The sequence below is a fragment of the Salvia splendens genome, chromosome 4, assembly GCF_004379255.2.
Source record: "Salvia splendens isolate huo1 chromosome 4, SspV2, whole genome shotgun sequence".
Classification (NCBI taxonomy): Eukaryota; Viridiplantae; Streptophyta; class Magnoliopsida; order Lamiales; family Lamiaceae; genus Salvia; species Salvia splendens.
Genome location: NC_056035.1, coordinates 6,723,202 through 6,743,377, shown reverse-complemented (window position 1 = coordinate 6,743,377; position 20,176 = coordinate 6,723,202). Strand labels below are relative to the sequence as shown.

At 40.1% G+C, this 20,176-nt stretch overlaps 2 protein-coding genes and 2 pseudogenes across 2 annotated transcripts; 3 read left to right on the top strand and 1 right to left on the bottom strand.

The window, feature by feature from the left end:
* Positions 1 to 7,004: 7,004 nt before the first annotated feature.
* LOC121800436 lies at positions 7,005 to 8,947 on the top strand (annotated as a pseudogene).
* A 500-nt stretch (positions 8,948 to 9,447) lies between these two features.
* Positions 9,448 to 12,023, top strand: LOC121798214 (cysteine-rich receptor-like protein kinase 3). The gene is made up of 6 exons (XM_042197105.1): positions 9,448 to 10,243; positions 10,320 to 10,436; positions 10,522 to 10,872; positions 10,949 to 11,183; positions 11,292 to 11,436; positions 11,523 to 12,023. Exons 1-6 carry the CDS (start codon positions 9,478 to 9,480, stop codon positions 11,835 to 11,837), a joined length of 1,929 nt encoding a protein of 642 aa, XP_042053039.1. The 5' UTR covers positions 9,448 to 9,477; the 3' UTR covers positions 11,838 to 12,023.
* Positions 12,024 to 12,546: 523 nt separating this feature from the next.
* Positions 12,547 to 15,211, top strand: LOC121798215 (annotated as a pseudogene).
* A 409-nt stretch (positions 15,212 to 15,620) lies between these two features.
* LOC121798216 (homeobox protein knotted-1-like 6) lies at positions 15,621 to 19,909 on the bottom strand. The gene is made up of 5 exons (XM_042197106.1): positions 19,416 to 19,909; positions 19,195 to 19,314; positions 18,930 to 19,041; positions 15,906 to 16,129; positions 15,621 to 15,844 (listed from the first exon to the last, which is right to left on the bottom strand). The coding sequence occupies exons 1-5, from the start codon at positions 19,686 to 19,688 to the stop codon at positions 15,698 to 15,700; spliced, it is 876 nt and encodes a 291-aa protein (XP_042053040.1). The 5' UTR covers positions 19,689 to 19,909; the 3' UTR covers positions 15,621 to 15,697.
* Positions 19,910 to 20,176: the final 267 nt, after the last annotated feature.

Genomic DNA, 20,176 nt, shown 5'->3' with positions numbered 1-20,176 from the left:
TACCATGGTAAGTTAGTATTAGTGACAGAATAATCTGTCACTAGTAGTGACTGAAGCTTTTTAGTCATTTATCTGTCACTAGTTATTGAGTTGTCAGCCGCCATCACTAATTAGCGTTTTTTTTTAGTGATATAAGATTTTCGAAGCAATAAAACTTTTTTATAACAAATAAACTTTAAGATTTAATATACCTGAGTTCATAATGAAACTCTAAAATATAGGACACTAACTAGTACTCTCCCGTCCCACTAGAGTATTCATTATTTCCTTTGTAATTCGTCCCACGGGAGTATATATTTTTAAATTTTGGAAATTATTTTCTCTCTTAAGAGGTAGGATACATTCTTCACTTACAATAATTTAATATTTTTTTCTTTCTACTTGTTTCTTTATTTTACCAATTGTATATTAAATCCATATATGTCAAATCAAAATTTCATAATCTTGTGGGAGGAAGGAAGTAATTAACTTCACGCGTTGAGCGCAAATGCTCGCATGAATCACAATGCAGTATTTAGTGTATTTATTAGGATAATTAAATGTTTGTTTAATTCATAAACTATTAATTAGAGATGAGTGATGTAGTTTCCCATGTGGCGAGCACACGAGTTATGCTCTCAAAATATACTCCCTTCATTCCACGATAAGAGTCATGTTTTGTCATTTTGATTTATTCCACAATAAGAGTCATATTTCATATTTACCATAAATAGTAAGTAGACCTCATATTCCATCAACTTATTCCACTCACATTTTATTATAAAACTAATACTGCTATATATAAGTGAGCTCCATATTCTACTAACTTATGTAACTCATTTTTCTTTATATTTCTTAAAACTTATCCCACAATTAAATAAGATTCGTATTCCAGGAATCCAGGAGGGAGGAAGTAATCGTTATGTTTTTGACATCACCGAACACAGTGATGCTATTTATCACCATTAAAGTATCGCTATGACGCTATTTATAATTGATATATTTAGTGAAATACCCATTTATAACCGTTGGCGAGATGGATTTGTTGATATGACAATGACATCCCACACCAAATAAGATTTCCAATCTCTTTTTCAATAAAACATTGCATTCTCACACGAAATATATTACTAGAGTAATAATTATGGCATAACCATGCAATGATACAATATTGAATTAAGGTATGTAAATCCAGAAGACGCAGAGTTATAATATAACAAAATCCATTTTTCATGGCCTCTTCTCTGCGACTGCCAAGAGCGCGCTGCTAAGCTTCTGCATCTCGTCGTCGAACTGAGTGGCCTCGGGCACGGAGAGGTTGAACTCGCTGAGTCCGTCGGTGCAATCGGAGTAGCTCATCGCCGAGAGATGAGATTTGAGTGCCGAAGTCGGATCATCCTTCACGAATTCAATGCACTCCTTCACGTTGTCCATGATGTTGTCGTACCCCCAATGGCACGTGCTCACGATCGCATCCTTCGTCTGCGGCAGCACGTCCGCCGGGAGCTTCGCCGCCACCACGTCCGCCACCGATTTCCCGCCTTCCGCTCGCTTCTGGACGCCGTTCAGCGCGTTTGTCATCGCCTTGGCCCACGTGCCCGCGCTGCCCACCAGTTGCCCGCAGAGAACCTTGTCGTCCGCCGTGTCACAGAAGGACGCTGAGGCCGAGGCCGAGGCCATAAACCCGGCGGCCACGACGGCAACGCATAACCACATGGTGCTTCTCATGCTTGCTAGCTCTTGTAATGTTGGACTAGTTTTTCTTCTTTTTTTTAAGGAAATAATTTTAGAAATTCGAAAGAAAAATATTACGGTTTTGCGTTGTTGGAGAATTTATTACATGTATGAATGTATTCGATGAGAACTATATGTATGGTGAATTAATTTGATTCTCACGGTTTCGGATTCGATAATCGACTATTTATATTATTCTATTTTTTTACGGAATTTTGAAAATTAGATTCAGTTTCATGTATACGGTTTTTGCAGCATCTTAATCCTTAATTCATGCTTATCCATTATAACTATTTATGGACCGTGATTAATTGTAGTTTGAGAGTAAATAAACAGAAATACTACCTTTTCCCCTTTTCTTTTAGTGGTTAAAACCTTAGCTCTAACTATTCCATATAAGGATGTCAATTGGGCTAACCTGCTCGGGTTCGGGCCAATCCACTCGAGTTGTCGGGCTATTTGGGTTCGGATTATTCGGGTTGTTAATTTTTCGGCTCTGGCCCTAAATCTTCGGGTTTCGAGCTAACCTACAGGCTATTCGGGTTTAAAGTGATCTTACGTGTTACTTTCTATCCAATCCAATATTCTAAGTTATAAAAAACAGATTGTCGCAAATAGTAAAGTAGTTATCAAAGTGATCAAGAGAAAAAATAATAGCAATTGAAAATTGAAACAAAATACATAAACATACTGCTAAATAGTAGCACACGTGAATCCGACACAATTAAATGGAAATCATGCATTTCAGCTACAATAACGAAGCATGAAGCACCGAAACATTTATACTGACAACACAACCAAAATCGACCCCTACCAATCCAATCACGAATCAGAGAGAAATTTCACCCCCTCCTCTATGAGCTTAGCGAAGAAGCAATCGATGAGCTTGGAGACGTCACCGCGGTAGTTTGCGTACACACAGGGGCGGACACGCATGGACACAGGGTAGGGCTACCCAATTTTTTTTTTAATTTTCTACTTTCAAATTTTTCTAAAATTTGAAAAATCATGTTAAGCCCTTACCAAACAATGCTACTGAAGAACAAATTATCTTGTGATAAATAATTGTGTGGGGCTGAAATTAAAGAAAGAGAAGTAAAAATCTGCAGGGAAAAAAATGTAACAATGACGTTTGGCAGTGTAAGGAAGAAGATGAGTAATTTAAGAAGTGAATTAATTAATTATAAAAGTAAAAGTCAAACTTACCCCACAATTATATGTTGAACTCGTTTTTAACATTTAAAAATAGAGAATGCATTATTTAATTTTATAAAGGTGCTATCACTTTTAAAAATGGGCACACATTTTTATTAAAATTTGAGAAGAAGGGAGTTTAAAATTTTAAGTGGGTACACGTTTTTGGGACTTTAAAAAATCAAAGGAATACAGGCAGAAGTGTTTAGAGGTTTAGAGCAGAGCGGTTGCGGCAAGAAGGTTTGAGTCTCTGAGACTTTACAGAAATTAATATTCAAATTCTACATAAATTGTGAGGTAAGAAGTTTATTAAAGTTGTTAATTTTATATTCTATCTCTGGTCTTTTTAATATTTTGATAGAAAAGTTGCAAGTTTAACAATGGTTAGTTGCAAGCTAATATTTGTGAATTGTGATTGTTTAGTATACAGAATACACTTATGTTATGTGGATGTGGGTGTTGATAGTATCTTGCTGATATAAACTAATGAGAGATGAATGGATGAATGACAGTTTAATTGTGTATATTTAGACGGACCTGTTTTGAACTATTGATAACAGACGAATCTTATAACGTTTTCAATCAATGAGAACACGTAGGATTCAGTTGCCACATCTTTAGATGTAAAACCACAGCTCTGACATGTTCTTTTTATTAGATATATTTTGGACTAGTTCGTACTAAATATATATGCATTTTTACGATTGTTATGATTGCGGTTTTTATATTGTATAATATTTATATATATATATATATATATATATTATATTTTACTCCGAAAAAATATATAATGAAGCTCAGCCCCTACACCCAATTTTTTCTGCGTCTGCCCCTGCGTACACATCGTAAGTGGAGGGGTTTGATAATGAAGGGGGAACGATGACCTTTACCGGTGGCGGCGGAATGACAGAGGCGCGCCGCTGAGAGTTACAGGGATAGGGATTGGAAGATGGGAGAGAGGGAGAACGATGGACTATGTTTCTATGAGTTTTGTTCCATTGTTAATTGTTTTAATCTTTATTTTTCATTAATTTGTAATTGGCATTATAATTTGGGCTATATATGCGTCTCTAATTGAACTATATTTGGGGATGCTATTTTTTTGCGTCGTATTTTTTGATGATTTTTCAAAATTTAGCAACGCAATCAATTTCGTCTTTACTGTAATGATTTGTTGGAGTGATAGAGCATCCTTAACGCCCCAGGCCGGATCGCACCTGGGTCCCGTCCCGCGGCCCCGCGCGATGGAGGAGAGGAAGTTGCGGCCCAGGTCGGTCCTGGGGCCTCAGTTGCGGCCTGGGGACGCGCTCGGGGTCCGGCCTGGCCGGCGTTGGAGGAGAGCTTTTTCCCGTCCCGGGCCCCAATTTTAGGGTTTCTTTTGCATTTAGAAGAGGAAGGGGGGAGGGGGAGAGGAAGAAGAGGGATGAAGAGGGGCGAGAGGAAGAGGGTGAGTGTGAGCTTTTTTTTTTTGCATTTTGAAGAAGGATGAAGAGGGGCGAGAGGAAGAGGAAGAAGTGTAATTTTTTTTGCATTTTTTAATATTTTAATTTAATATTTTAGTTTATAATTTATTATTTTTGAATTAAAAATGAATTTCTCGTGTTATAATTGTTCAACGTTTTTAATTTATACGAGTAAAATAGGTGAAGTTGTGAATAATGCAATTTAATAGTTGTGCCTGGGATAAGGCCTGCGGGATTAGAGGAGTTGTAGTCTGGGACTCAAATTTAGGGGAGTGATGACTTTGAGGGGACTTGGGGCGTGAATCCGGGCCAGGGTTAAGGAGGCTCTTAGTATGCCGGACATGGGACTCATTGGAGGCCTTCGTCTTCTCTCAGCCGTTGTGGTTCATGAACCCCAGGCAGGATCCTGGTCCGCCTTGGAGCCAAAACGGTTGCCAGTTTTGATGTGACGGGAAAGCGGCGCTGTGACATGTATATACAATACGTGTTGGATTGGCAAATGCTCAACTTTGTGGAGATCCTTTTCCCGACGAATCTCACTTCACACCTAATTGAATCAAGAATCAAGATGTCATTAGCAAGAACAAATGACAATAACTTTTAAGCAATCCTAAATATTCAATCGCACTACTGTTTTTCCTTAGCAGATGAGTTCGTCTTAGTTGAGTTGGGTGTGAACGTAAAAAAATGTGTTTGTATAATTATTTTGTGGCACTATAAAAAAAACTCGCTATTTAGTATCGGAATAATCAACAAAAATCTGTCACTAAATAGGATTAGAGACAGATTAGTATCGGATAAAACCATAATTAAAAAGATTGTCACTAAAATTTTTTATTGTCGAAGTTGTCCATCATTAAAGTTACTAACCCAACGACGGAAAACATAGGGTGACTTGCCATGGTAAGTTCGTATTAGTGATAAACTAATCTATCACTAATTAGTGTATTGAGGGATGGACCACCGTCACTAATTAGCTTTTTTTGTTGTGGTAAATTTGTTGGAAACTGAAAGCATGGAATGAAAATTGAAATTGTCTTATGTTGTTGGTGTGACTTTTGTCAAGCTGTCTGTCTGGCAATTGCAATTGAATTATTTTAATTCTCTTTAATCAAAGTTTTGAACATCAGAGTCTAATGTTTTGATTATTTGGTTAGATTAATTATTTTTTTGTTAACTAATTTGTGATTTGGTTAGTTGTATTTTGTTTCAGTAGATAAATTGACAAATTTATTTGAAAAGAACTAGAATTTCAGTTCTTCTAGTATTAGTATGGGAAATGAACAATAAAGTGTGGAAGAAAATATAAATATTGAGACACTTGTGTTTCCCAACAACTCCCTGCTAACATAAAAGAGACCCTTGTTCCACGGTAGTGAAAGAGTTTCTTTTACGTACTAATAAAGTAAGTACGAAGAATTTTGTTACTTTTACAATAAAGAGAAATAACTCCACTACAATAGAATGTATCAAAATTGCAAAATGACTCTATTACTATGGAACAAAATTTGCACTTCAAAAGTTCAGCCATTTATAAAAATAGTTTACACCAAAACAAAGTGATAATAGAATATGAAAATACTCCATCCTTCCACGAATATTTGTCCCAAAAATAATGGGGGGACAAGCCAATAAGTAAATACGGAGTATTGAAATTGTGTTAGCAGACGGGTAGAGACAGAGTTATTCAGCCCCCTCTATTTCGGATCCTGGGATCAACCACCAATTTGGATTATTGGTAAACTACACATATAATATTTGTTAGTAGGTAATAAGAAGTGAAGTCGTCAAGGATGAATGACATCAATGTATTGACTCAATCCAATCAATTGTTTATCAGATACTTGCAAGATTCTATATTCAACCACTGAATAAAGCATTTCTTTAAGTGCCTATAAATGTGTTAGTGGATTTCATATGACCCGACCTCAGACCTCAGGTAATAACACAATTGATGGAGTATTAATTTTAGGATTTAAACTAATATTCTATGTGATGGAAGCCCTTTTTTTTTAATTTCCCCCTCTGTTATATGTGATGAAAGCTTTAAGGGCAAGTGATGCAACTCTGATTAAAACGTAGCTTTAATCTCTCTGTTATTCTTCACACCATTATTAACTGCTAAAATAAATCCAAATACAAAGAAGTAGATTTAACACGTACTAATTCAGAAAACTGATGAGAAGAAAGTCGAGCGTTTCATGTTCATTGAATAAAAATGGGATGGCTTAATTATGATTAAACGCATGAAAATAGAATTAAATTAGTACTAAGAGAGGAATCTCCAACAAAGTCAAAGAATCACATTGCCACATTCTCTTTCAATTTCTTAGATTCCTAGTGAGCAAGCTCCAAAGTCAATGGATGCAACCAATAGCAAACTCAAGCATGAAGCATCCTTTTCCCACTACATTAGAAAAGATTTAAACTTGTTCACAATAAGGCATTAAAAATCCAAGCTTGAGCGCCAATCTCTCCACACCTAAATGCAGATTCACATGCCATTACCAAGATTTTGATGCTATATAATCCCAAGATTTTGATGCTATAACCTCCAAAATATAGAAACTAGAGCGTATTTGGTCACCTATTCGATAGCAAAGGATCCCACTATCCTAAACTGATCATACCAAAATGGAGGTGTCCAATGGAGCAGAAGAGACTTGTCACAGGAAGTTTGCACTTCCTGTGGACTCTGAGCACAAATCCACCGAGTTCAGGCTGTTCTCAGTGGCAGCGCCTCACATGCGGGCGTTTCATCTATCGTGGATATCTTTCTTTGCCTGTTTCGTCTCTAGTTTGGCTGCTCCGCCTCTGCTACCAGTCATCCGCGAAAATCTTGGCCTAACTGCAACCGACATTGGGAATGCAGGCATAGCTGCTGTTTCCGGTGCAGTGTTTGCCAGGATTGCCATGGGGACAGCCTGTGATCTGGTTGGGCCTCGCCTTGCCTCTGCCTCTCTTACCCTTCTTACTGCACCAGCAGTTTACTGCACTGCCATTGCCAATTCTCCCACCTCCTTCCTCCTTGTCCGCTTCTTCACTGGCTTCTCCCTAGCCACCTTCGTGTCAACGCAGTTCTGGATGAGCTCGTTGTTCTAGTCTAAAGTTGTTGGGACAGCCAATGGCGTGGCCGGAGGGTGGGGGAACCTAGGTGGTGGAGCAACTCAGCTGATCATGCCTCTGGTGTTCAACTTGATTGAGCGTATAGGCGCGCCACAGTTCACAGCGTGGAGGATCGCCTTCTTCGTCCCTGGTCTGTTTCAGACTCTTTCTGCATATGGAATTTTCTTTCTAGGCCAAGATTTGCCAGATGGGAACTACTCTCAGCTCCACAAATCAGGAGACAAGCACAAGGATAGTTTCAAGCAGGTTTTGTATCACGCGGTCACAAACTACAGGGGATGGATCCTGGCACTGACCTATGGCTACTGCTTTGGTGTTGAGTTGACAATAGACAACATAATCGCGCAGTACTTCTACGACAGATTCAATGTCAGCCTCCACACTGCAGGGATCATAGCAGCCAGTTTCGGATTAGCAAATCTCTTCTCCAGGCCAGGAGGAGGAATCCTATCAGATATCGTGGCAAAGAGGTATGGAATGAGGGGCAGGCTCTGGACTCTTTGGACCGTGCAGACGCTAGGAGGCGTCTTCTGCGTCCTTTTGGGGAAAGTAGGATCTCTTGGGGTATCAGTAGCAGTGATGCTGATATTCTCCGTGTTCGTTCAAGCAGCGTGTGGCCTCACCTTCGGGGTTGCACCTTTTGTATGAAGAAGGTATGAGTTGCAAAAAAACAGTATGAAGTTCACAAATCTCAACTGACCTCATAAACTAGAATATGATTTCGTGGCAGGTCACTAGGGTTCATATCAGGGATGACGGGTGGTGGTGGGAACGTGGGGGCGGTTCTAACTCAGGTGATCTTTTTTAGAGGATCACACTACACTACAGAAACAGGTATAACCTTGATGGGGGTGATGATAGTGTGCTGCACCCTAGTGATCATGTTGATACACTTCCCACAATGGGGTGGGATGTTCTGTGGCCCGTCTTCAAAAGGCGCCACGGAGGAAGATTACTACCTGTCTGAATGGACTGTAGCTGAGCAGGACCGGGGTTTCCACACCGCCAGCTTGAAATTCTCGGAGAACAGCAGAAACGAAAGGGGCAAACCAGCACCTACACCAACTCTTGCCACTCCAAATGCATATGTGTAAAACAAACTACTTATGCTTTGTTTTAGACAACTCAAGAATATATGTTGTTTGCTTTTGTACTATAGGCTTGTTGAGTGTGATTCTGTAAAAACTTGTTCTTTCTAAATTCTACTATATGTTGTGTTTGTATTACATACAGTCAAAATTCAATGCTGTTGGGAGTTGCACTTTTGTATTTCTCTCAGTTTTTTCATCAATATATCAAATCAGCATAAACTCACACACGAATTTAAGTAAGCAAAATATGATAAACTGGAGAGAAAATGAAGGAATTCATTTTGGGGCAATAGTTAGGGCTCCCATTCCGTAATGCATCAACTAAAAATAAATGCAGTAATAATGATGAAAATCTTACCTTTGAGGGCTTAACCATGGATCTCTGAAACTAAGCAATAGCAAGGGATGGACGCCAAAGAATACCTGCATTCAACTTCTCTTCTTCTTTAATTTAGTCAAGAAATCGCACGTTATCTCATGACCAGTTTGTCGAAGATTTTTCATATATATATCGTGTTGAAAAGTAAATCAAGAAGGAAATGTCAAATGATCCTTATTCCTTACCGTATACTTCCCCTAATTCTAGTCTTGTATGTACAGCTCAGTCCTAACTCCTAAGCCTACAAATGGCGTGTAATACTCTGCAAAGATGAATAACACAAATACATTCCCTAGTCATTTGACATCCAAGTATTCAAAATAGAGTCATCTCCTATCAAAACCGACTTCAATTTTTGTGAGTGGACCGTGGTCCCCACCAGTTTGTCCAACATGATTTCAACTTAGAAAAAATCCAAGTCAATGTCTGTCCAACATGATTTCATCATCATTATAATCCGATATAATTATACATAGTTTGGCTACATCCCAATCCGATGTAATAAAAAAAAATGGCATCTTCAACTCTCTTGGTGATCCTTGTACTAATCGTATCCAACACGAAACAATCACTCTGCGAGCCAAGAGCCACAGAGGCGGCTCAAATATGCAGCAACAAAACAGCGCCGGAATCCGACCGGCAACTCTTCGTCCCTAATTTCCTCGCCAGCATGGCTTCCATCTCGCCGGAGATCTCGAGGCAAGGGCACGGCACCGTCATAAACGGGACGGGAAACAACACCGTCTACACCATGGGCGAGTGCATGAAGGATCTCTCCCAAAACGACTGTAACCTCTGCTTCGCCCAGTGCAAGACCGACATCCTGAGCTGCCTCCCTTTCCAGAGGCTCACCAGAGGGGGCAGGCTCTTCTACGACGGCTGCTACCTCAGGTACGACGATTACCTGTTCTTCAACGAGAGCTTGAGCTCCGTCGATAGAACCGTGTGCGCCGCCGCTGATTTTACCGGGAACCGGACTCTCTTCAAGGATAACGTTTCCAAGTTGTTGAGGAACGTTACGGCGGTGGCCCCCACGAATAACGGTTTTTTTACTGGATTTGTGAATGATGGCAATTTGAGTGTTTACGGATTGGCTCAGTGTTGGGAATCTGTGAGAGGGAGTGGCTGTGTGGATTGTTTAGAAGATGCTGTTACAAGAGTTGATTCCTGCCCTCCTAAGGTGGAAGGGAGAGCTCTCAATGCAGGCTGCTATTTGAGATTCTCCACCACCAAATTTTACAACAATTCCATCATCGATTCACCCACTGGAAACGGAGGTGACTATGACTTTTCCATTGCTCCTAAGTAGTACTAGTAAGATTTAGATTCTTAATTAATCTTGTCATGTGTAAGGGGGTACTCGCCGCCGTGCTGCTATTATTGCCTCAACTTGTGCTGCATTTTCTTTCCTGCTATTTGTAGCTATGGTTTCATTTTTTGTGAGGAACAAGATTCTTAAACGAAGGAGAGGTGAGTGAGTATATCAATTGATATGATTGTTAGTAGTACAATACAAAAATGGATTGGGAGATAAATAACGTGTTTGGTGTGACAGTGAAGAAGAAGCTAGGTGCTCTGTTGTCCATTGTTACAAAGTCGAAGATCAACTTGTCGTACGAAACTCTAGAGAGGGCCACGGGTTACTTCCATAGCTCGAACAAACTAGGCCAAGGGGGGTCTGGTTCTGTCTACAAAGGCGTATTGCCAACTGGCCAGACTGTTGCGGTGAAGAGGCTATTCTTCAACACGACGCAATGGGCTGATCATTTCTTTAACGAGGTTAATTTGATCAAAGATATGGATCATATAAACTTGGTGAAGCTCTTGGGTTGCAGCATTACTGGCCCCGAGAGCCTCCTTGTGTACGAATATGTGCCAAACCAAAGCCTCCACGACTATCTATTCGGTACTAGTTGAATCCTAGCTAATCCATTTTTTTTCCAAGTTTGGAGGTTATTGATCTAATACTTGGTTGTCTCCAGTTAGGAAGGATGTTCCCCCTCTCGAGTGGGAGCAACGGCTGAGGATCATAAATGGTACTGCTGAGGGTCTGGCTTATCTTCATGATAACTCAAACTTGAAGATAATACACAGAGACATAAAACTGAGCAATGTGCTTCTGGAGGAGGACTTCACTCCCAAAATTGCTGATTTTGGGCTTGCTAGGATGTTTCCACAAGACAAGACTCACATCAGCACTGGTCTTGCTGGTACACTGTGAGTCTATCCATTTCCACTTGCTCTCTCTCTCTATATATATATGCTTATGTCCAAAGTTATATATGATAGTATCACATATAATACTTTTGGTTATGATTTGATCAGTGGCTACATGGCACCGGAATACATAGTTCGTGGAAAGCTGACAGAGAAAGCAGATGTCTTTAGCTTTGGAATTGTGGTAATCGAAGTGGTGACCGGGACAAGGAACAATGCTTTCTCTCAGAATTCTCAATCAATACTCCAAATGGTATGTTTGTTTCCTGTGCTCAGTGGTTAGTGGTTTGTAAAGGGCTCAAACCAAACTGATGATGATTTTTTGGCATTGTTGATTAGGTGTGGGATCTGTATGGGTCGGGAAATGTGACAGAAGCAGTTGATCCATCGATAAAGGGGAAGTTTCCAGAAGAGGGGGCGGCTTGGTTACTTGGAATCGGCCTACTCTGCGTGCAAGCCAATGCAGAGATGCGGCCATCCATGTCAACGGTGGTGATGATGCTTAACGGTGATCGAGACATTTATCAGCCAACTCAGCCGCCCTTTCTCAACTCCGCCTCTGCGGAATTTATCAGCCGGTTTAGGAGGCCAGATTCTTACACGCAGTCTTCTGGTAACAATGAAATAACAGAGAGCATTGTGGAGCCAAGATAATTTAATGTCGGTTTCAGTGACAAGGTTAGCTAAGGTAGTACATATGTACATGAAATCAGCATCTTTTTTTTGCACTTGCTGTATTATTCTCATTGTCACTGAGTCTACGGTCTACCATTAAGCAACCAAAGTTTGTGGTGTATATATGTATAGTTGAGAGAAGACATGTTAATTCCTAACTTAAAATTGTGTTTGCCAACAAAAATACTAGCACAAGTTAATTCCCTGTTGGCCTACTAGAGTCAAAGTAGTTCTCTCCCAAAATGCACAAATATACAGAAGTATTAATTCCTAAAACTAAAACAATCAATTTCATCAACCAACTCCAGTGGGCCGAATCCAAAGCTAATAAGTAATTCACCCAAACAGAGAATCTGCGTATAAATTTGAAGTTAAGATCCTAAGAGTAACACCTCTAATACAAATGTTGAGCAAGTAGCATTTGATGATAGTATCAGAGAATGTGAACATGGATATTCTAACGATGCAAGAAGAAGAAAGAAATACACCAAATATAATCATAATCTAATCTTTTCAATATACTTCCAGAGCATTAATTGCAGATTTAATATCTTGAATAATGAATATGGTCTCACTCTCACCAGAAAGTAATTCTAATCGTTCACGTGAATTATGAATATTATTAATTTTATAGTTGGAGCGATGTGAAAGGCTGGTGGTGGTGTGTGTAATTGTAGCCGTAGTTGAAGTTAAAAGTGGGGCCCTATATCGGTTTCTTGAAATTAATGTGGCCGGCGCTACAATCATTGTTATAGATTGAAATTCCAGTGTGAATACTTCCAGTTAGGTCCCCTAATCATCTCTCTTCTTATTCTTCTCAAATGGAGTAGTATCAAACAATCTCTACTGGTGAAATAATTCAGCCACGATGTTTGAGGAAGCAATCTTGACGGCGATAGTAGTAGTTTCAGCCATGCTATATCCCGACGCAGCATTGGCTTCGCCGAGATCGGAAACGGTTAAAATGATGTGCGGGAAGCAGGCGGAGCACAACGCCACTCTCTACGTGCCCAACTTCGTGGCCACCATGGAGACCATGAGCGCGCAGATGCGATCCCCTGGCTTCGGCCAAGCCATCACCGGCTTCGGACCCGACGCCAACTACGGCCTCGCCCAATGCTTGGGCGATCTCTCCTTACTCGACTGCGTCCTCTGCTACGCCGAGGCGCCCGCACCCTCCTGCCGCAGTGCTTTCCCTCCAACGGCGGCAGGATCTTCCTCGACGGCTGCTTCATGCGCGCCGAGAACTACCCCTTCTTCCGCGAGCACGCCGGCCCAGGAGACCGCGCACTCAGCGGCAACACCACGCGGAGGGATCGTGATCCCTCTGCGTTCAAGGCCGCCGCGAGGCAGGCTGTGTCCGAGGCGGTTTCCGACGCTGTCAATGGTGGGGGCGGGCGGCGCGTGTGGCTGAGGCCAATCAGTCGGCGTATGTTTCGGCAGAATGCTGGAGGACTATCGACGCCGGAGCTTGCAGAGCTTGTCTTGAGAACGCCTCTGATTCTGTGTTGCGGTGCTTGCCTTCCTCCGATGGCAGGGCGTTGAACACCGGCTGCTTCCTGAGGTATTCCGATGGTGATTTCATGAATCCTGTTCCTCGGAATCGGAGTCAAAGAGGTAGTGTGATAACAAACATTAGTTTCCTACTTCCATTTTTCTTTTTGGACCTAAAATGTGCATTCTTATTGTTTTTTTTAAAATATTAATAATGGTTTCACATCTACTAAATTGAATTCAAACCTCTAAACGTCTTACCAACTAAGCTACGCATTATCTATTATATGACTTGAAAATGTGTGTTCTATCATGTTTTGTTTAATTATCTTCCCTAACAAACACACTTTATAATACAGGGGTGGTGATAGTTATTGTAATAGCAACGGTTAGTGTCGGTGCTGTTGTTGCCATTGGAGAAATGTTTGGGGTCTATTTTTGCAATCAGATAAAGATCCAAAGGAAGAGAAAAGGTTGTGGTGAAGCAGAGAGATATGTGAAGAGCCTCAACGACAGCAGCTTGAACTTCAAATATTCGACTCTGGAGAAAGCCACTGGCTGTTTCGACGAGGCTAACAAGCTTGGCGAAGGCGGTTTTGGCTCTGTATATAAAGGAGTAATGGCAGATGGGAGGGAGATTGCAGTGAAGAGGCTCTACTTCAATAACAAACACAGAGCAGCAGATTTCTACAACGAAGTGAAGATCATCAGCACAGTAGAGCACAAGAATCTAGTGAGGTTGGTGGGGTGCAGCTGCTCAGGACCCGAGAGCCTACTTGTCTACGAGTACTTGCCAAACAAGAGCCTCGACCGCTTCATCTTTGGTAAGTTGTAGGTAGACTAGAATGTTTAAAGTCATGGTGGTGATTAATGGATGTGGAATGTGGGCAAATTCGAGCAGAGGCAATGCGTTGAGGTGGGAGACGAGGCTGGAGATCATTCTAGGAACAGCTGAGGGGTTAGCGTACCTTCATGAGAACAGCAACACGCGGATCATTCATAGAGACATCAAGGCTAGTAACATCCTCCTCGACTCCAGACTTGGCGCAAAAATTGCAGATTTCGGATTGGCTAGGTCGTTTCAGGAGGATAAGACTCATATCAGCACTACCATAGCAGGGACTCTAAGTGTTTTCTATATTACATTTAGCTGTGTTATGTTATATATGTATTTTTATGAACTTTTATGAGCAGGGGATATACGGCACCAGAGTATTTGGCACATGGGCAGCTGACTGAGAAGGCAGATGTGTATAGCTTCGGGGTGATGCTGCTGGAAATAGTAACGGGCAGGCAGAACAACAGAAGCAAACACACAGACTACTCTGATAGCTTGATCTATATTGTGAGTTAATGTTTTAATCTTCATGACAAACATGGATATTGTAGTAAGGGTATTAGTAGTATAAGATAATGAAGTGTTTTGACTTTTGAACAAAACAGGCATGGAAGCATTTCCAAGAAAAGAGAGTTGAAGAGCTCTTTGACACTAACCTAATGTTGAGTGAGTAGCAGCAGAAAGATGAGGCAGTGAGAGTGGTTCACATAGGTCTATTGTGTACTCAAGAAATATCTTTGCTGCGGCCGATGATGTCGAGAGTGATGCAAATGCTGGTGAATGAAGCAGAACTGGGCTGCATCAACCAGCCCCCCATTCTTGGATGACACCACAATGGAACTTAGTGAGGTTCCCAGCCATTATGGGAATGGTGCAGCTTCAGTTGCAACCATTTCCCACAGCATATTATATCCGAGGTGACATGGATTGTGGATTTGCATCATGTTCTCATAACGGTCTATATATATGTTGGTAGCAAACACCATGAGATGAGTAATGTTGGTCTGAGATTTTTTTATTATTTTTTTTGTTCATGTACACAACTGCATACTAATAATAATAACCAAAAAATTGTCTTATATTTTTAAATTTACATGTTCAATATAAATAAAATGAATTAGCATGTTTATGGACCGAATAAAAAGATTCAGTTCTCCTTTTGTGTTATAGATAAGGCAAGAGAATATGATACCATAATTAATTATGAAAAGAAAAAGAAAAATAAAAATTGACTATGCTATAAGAAAAAAGACTGATCAAATATAGAAAAATAAAATTAGTGATATGCATGTAGAGATTATTTGAGTTGTAGAATGGCAGGATCAAAGTTAACAAAATTAGTGCAAAGTAAACTTATTAGAGAGAGAAATATGTAGTATGGAGTAGATCTTATTATACTCATAAAAATGGCGAAGAAGAAAAGAAAAAAATGATAAAAGTGTAGTTTATTTAAAATTTAGAGAGTATGGTATGGGAAATTGGAACAATATAGAAGAAGAGAGAAATGTTAATGTGGGGTAGTGATCCTCCTATCCGCAACCGCAAGCATATTGTCGGGCGATTTCCAGTGGCGCTTCCTCTGATTTATGAACCAATTGTTAATCTGCTTGTGATCCAGACCCGTTGTCTCAGCAAGCGCAATCTTATCCGATTCCTGCAATAAAAAAAATTAGTAGCGACGCGTTGAAGGGGAGAGAGAGAGAGAGAGAGCAAACCGTAGGGTAGGGCCATTTGGAGTGCAAATTCCACCAAGCGAGCAGAGTCTGCCTGCCCTCCTTTGGCAGCTTCCCTTTCTTCTTCTTCTTTGAAAATTCAAGCTTCAGGCTTCTGATATGGCTCCCATACATCCGCACCAGCTTCTCCTTCAACTGCCGATCTTCCCTCTTCGTCTCTGCATCTTGCATTTCTATCAACTCCGTCTCTTCTCCTTCTCCTTCATCTAAACCCAAATTACAACACCAATTAATTTCATACTCCACTAATTCTATTGGGCCCCAAACCGGGGCGACCAATTTTCGTCGACTAAATTCTGACATCACTAGTGATGGGCCACGGTGCACCATGAATTTATATAAATTATCAAACCTTGTGTATGAAATTATTAGTATTAGTGTAGTAGGAGTATATTTTTAATTTAATTCCAAGTATGAATGAAAGAGTGGAAGGGCCCCTGCGTCAGCGTAAACCCCGGGCGTCCATGTGAATATACGACCACCCGCGCTATCCGGGTTTTTACCTATTAAAGCGTGTCCTCTCTCTCTCTCTCTCTCTCTCTCTCTCTCTCAATTATTTGGCCACCATACTCTCCACTAGGTTGTTCTACTTCCTTCCAATTCATCCACATCCCACCCATTCCATACTACGTTTTTACAACACTCTCAATTCAACTACACTACTATTTAATTTGATCATCTCTGATTTAGGCACTAAGTCCACTTAATTTGGTCTATATGCGCAATGTGTGGGCCGGAATGATTAGATGACTTCCCCACACTCGATAGCATGTTAGAAATGGGTTTGAAAAGCTGTATAAGGGAAGTGTTATTCACACCAATTTATTGATTTGGGTCAATAGAAACTAGGGATGATGAAAGAGCAAAATTTGGAAACAAATGAGCGCTGCAAGGCCAAATGCACAAAGAAACCATACCACACAAATCACAACACACGCATGTAGAAACAACACAAATAATGCACATCCTCGAGTTTTTTGACAGAATCCAAGTCAGGCACATGAAAAACAGTTTATAATGATGATGATGATGATGATGATCAAGAAAGTAATAAAGCAAGAAAAGCGAATCAAATTAATTCCAAATGCAGACAGCACCATGAGGTTACTGGTGTCGTAAGCACGTGAAAATGTGCTCCAAAATTAACACATCTGGAAAATAAACTTGTACTTCCAACTTAAAAGGATGATTCCTTGTCAACCAAACGAAAACGAGCTCAATCTCTTTATCTACGTGTTATCACTAATTAACTAATATTCTTAGATTAGCACAACATCTAAAGCTGCACAACATATATAAATAACCTCCACGCCCTGCAGGCTGCAACAATCCCAGATTCTTTGTGCATGCAACAGATCCCAAGTGTACTTAACTACAATTAACTATAGCTCAAGCTCGGTAATCTATGTACAAGTGAAAAGAAGGAAGGAACAAGAAAATCATATCCAATATAGGAGTATATAATATTTAAATATGGCTATTAAACAATGTGATGAGATTCTCATAGTAATTGGAGTCTTATGATAAGGATAGATTTTTCATAAGTTAAGTGATGAATTGTTATATTCTGTGCATGTACATCATCTTTTTCTTTTTAAAATCATTTAATGGAGGGAGCAACTACCACTAACATAGAAGGCAATGTCTTCAACTGCCAACTAATAAACCACTTGACGCTTTTCACATGTTATTTATATATCTTGTCTTATTTCATGCACGCTCGTTCAACACATGATTTGTTGGAACTTGGAGCCTCTATCTCCTATATATGAAAATTTATAAATTCAATTTCACCTTATCATTATTATGGCAACAACTACTTGTCAATTTCCTGTAACATGTGAAATAAAATTTGTAAGATCTTTATCATGAGACAGTCATTCATGCATTCTTATCTAGCCTTCTTTCACTTTTACTATGATTTTATCTATGAAATCAAATATCCAACAAGATACACTTACTATGATTTTATCTATGAAATCAAATATCCAACAAGCTACCTAGTGTATGTGTGTGTGTGAGAGAGAGAGTTGAATAGTATACAATATACAAGTGCAACACCTGAGATTTGTTACATAGGCAGGTAAATTAATGTACACAATAAATATACGCTAGTTCAATTCGGAGTCTTCTATTTCAACTTGCTCTTATTTATCTTTTGCAATGTAACACTACACCACACAAGAGGGTCATCGAGAAGAGTCCATCGTGGCTCAATCTTTAAATTTATGTTCATTTAACACTTTTATTTATTATACGGAATCAATTCCCGGATAAGTTTAACTCCAATTGCAATTTTTCATTGTGCTCGCCTCCCCCATAGTGCATCTAATACGCTATGAGCCGGACATTATACACAAAATAAGGAAATAATTGATTGGATAATAAGTTATGGCTACATATTATGCACACAAGTGAAATTAGTCCATATTAACCTAAATGAGTTGCTCATTTAGTAGCATTGTATGTGAGTAATTAAAAGAAAAATGTTACTGTGGCAAGAAAATGAAAAAAAGGGAAGTGAGTCGTACTGTGGTGAATGATAGGTCAAATCAGAATCTCTAGCAAATGAACGTGCATATTTTGAAGCTTTAATTTCCCCTGACATGAAACAAAGACGAAGGTAGAAAAGGGAAAAAGGTATAATTAAACGACAAAAAATAAATGGGCAGGGATGGAGAAGTGGGAAACCCAGAAAAAAACTGATGAAGAAAAGGGGAAAGGAGCGTAACAGTGGTAGCAGAAGCAAAGACTTAACGGTTTAAGGTTTGCACTTTCCTAGAATAGTTACGGACATTGGAAACACATAATTTTGGATTCAGATTTAGATTGGGAGAGGCCCTTTCTTTCAATTCTAGGGTTTTCGCAGGGAATATTTCGTAATCAGCAGCGCAGTTGTCCTTAGCTCATAAATGGTTAAATCAACACATGGTTGCATATCATAACGCGTATTTGTGTTTGTGATTGTGCGTGTGGTGTGTGAGAGAGAGATTATGAGACGAGTACCATTGCAAAGATTGAGGAGCTGCGTTTGAATCTGGGTGAGGAAAGAGGTTGCTTCGTGGAAAGGCCGCGACAGATCCGACTTGTACTTGACCAGTATGTCGCGGTAGGATTGCTTCATTTATAGAGAAGAAGAAGAAGAAGAAAATCAATTAATTGAAAAGTTGCAGAAGAAGACTAGTAGGAGTACTATATGTGTGTGCGTGCGTGTAGTTGAAAGGGAAACAAGTGTGAGGCGTGCGTGTGCAGTGAAGAGAGAGAGAGAGACCATGAAGTCGTCGAGGTGAGGATCAGTCTGTGTGCGAAGGGAAACAGCGTCTTGTTTGCACAAGTCGTTTTCTCCCATGATCTCATCCAACACAGACACTATTTCTGGGGGAGCTCCAACCTGACCAGTGACCACACACAAAATAACTAGTAAGTACTTGTAGTACAAAATAACAAAGAAGAAGAAGAAGAAAAAGAACAAGTGTGTTTTGATGATGGAACCTTGTGGCAATCGATATAGGCTTGGAGCAATTTTGGATAGGAAGGATGTGAAGCGATTTTGGCCTTGATCAAACTCGAATCATCCTCATCTACTATTTGATTCTGGACATTCACAGAAGCTGAATCCTGAGATACCACAGAGCACTGGAACCCCAATTCATCCGAATTAAACAACATCGGAGAATGGTAGTGGTTGTGATTGTAGTCCTCCGGCATCATCATATTCTCCGGATAGTAATCTCCCGCCGAATCAAACCCATACATTTCGTCCATATATTTATCTCAGCCTGGATATAAGTATATTGTTATTATGAAGAAAATTTAATGTATACTGTGGATTGTGAAGTTCGGTAGGGCAGCAGCGGCGGCGGCGGAAGGGGTGGTGGAGAGTGGGGAGGTGATTGGAGAAGAAGTGGAGATGGTGAAGGTGAGGTGGAGGAGTGATGGGGGAGGCCCATTCTTTCCATTATTAATTTATCAAAATTTTCCAGTTTTTATACTTTCTATAGTAATACTCGAATATATATCTTTTCCTCTTACTTTATACAACTACCTGCCTTTAATTTCTATTTATTCTCTACTGCTTCAATTTATTTTGACAGGTCACTCTCTCAAATACAAAAAATTAGGGATGTCAATCGGGCCAACCCGTTCGGGTTCGGGCCAACCCTTTCGGGTTGTCGGGCCATTCGGGTATGGGCTATTCGGGTTATGATTTTTTCGGGTTATAAAAGTTTGACCCTAATCCTAACCCTTCGGGT

Bases quoted from the DNA above. Each gene is read 5' to 3' on its own strand.
- LOC121798214 (XM_042197105.1), top strand. From the start codon at position 9,478: ATGGCATCTTCAACTCTCTTGGTGATCCTTGTACTAATCGTATCCAAC. The intron at 10,244-10,319 runs GTGACTATGACT...GTCATGTGTAAG, and splicing joins TTCACCCACTGGAAACGGAG to GGGGTACTCGCCGCCGTGCT. The intron at 11,437-11,522 runs GTATGTTTGTTT...ATTGTTGATTAG, and splicing joins CTCAATCAATACTCCAAATG to GTGTGGGATCTGTATGGGTC.
- LOC121798216 (XM_042197106.1), bottom strand. From the start codon at position 19,688: ATGGACGAAATGTATGGGTTTGATTCGGCGGGAGATTACTATCCGGAG. The intron at 19,315-19,415 runs GTTCCATCATCA...GTCACTGGTCAG, and splicing joins CCTATATCGATTGCCACAAG to GTTGGAGCTCCCCCAGAAAT. The intron at 16,130-18,929 runs GTACTCGTCTCA...ATTTGGGTTTAG, and splicing joins GCTCCTCAATCTTTGCAATG to ATGAAGGAGAAGGAGAAGAG.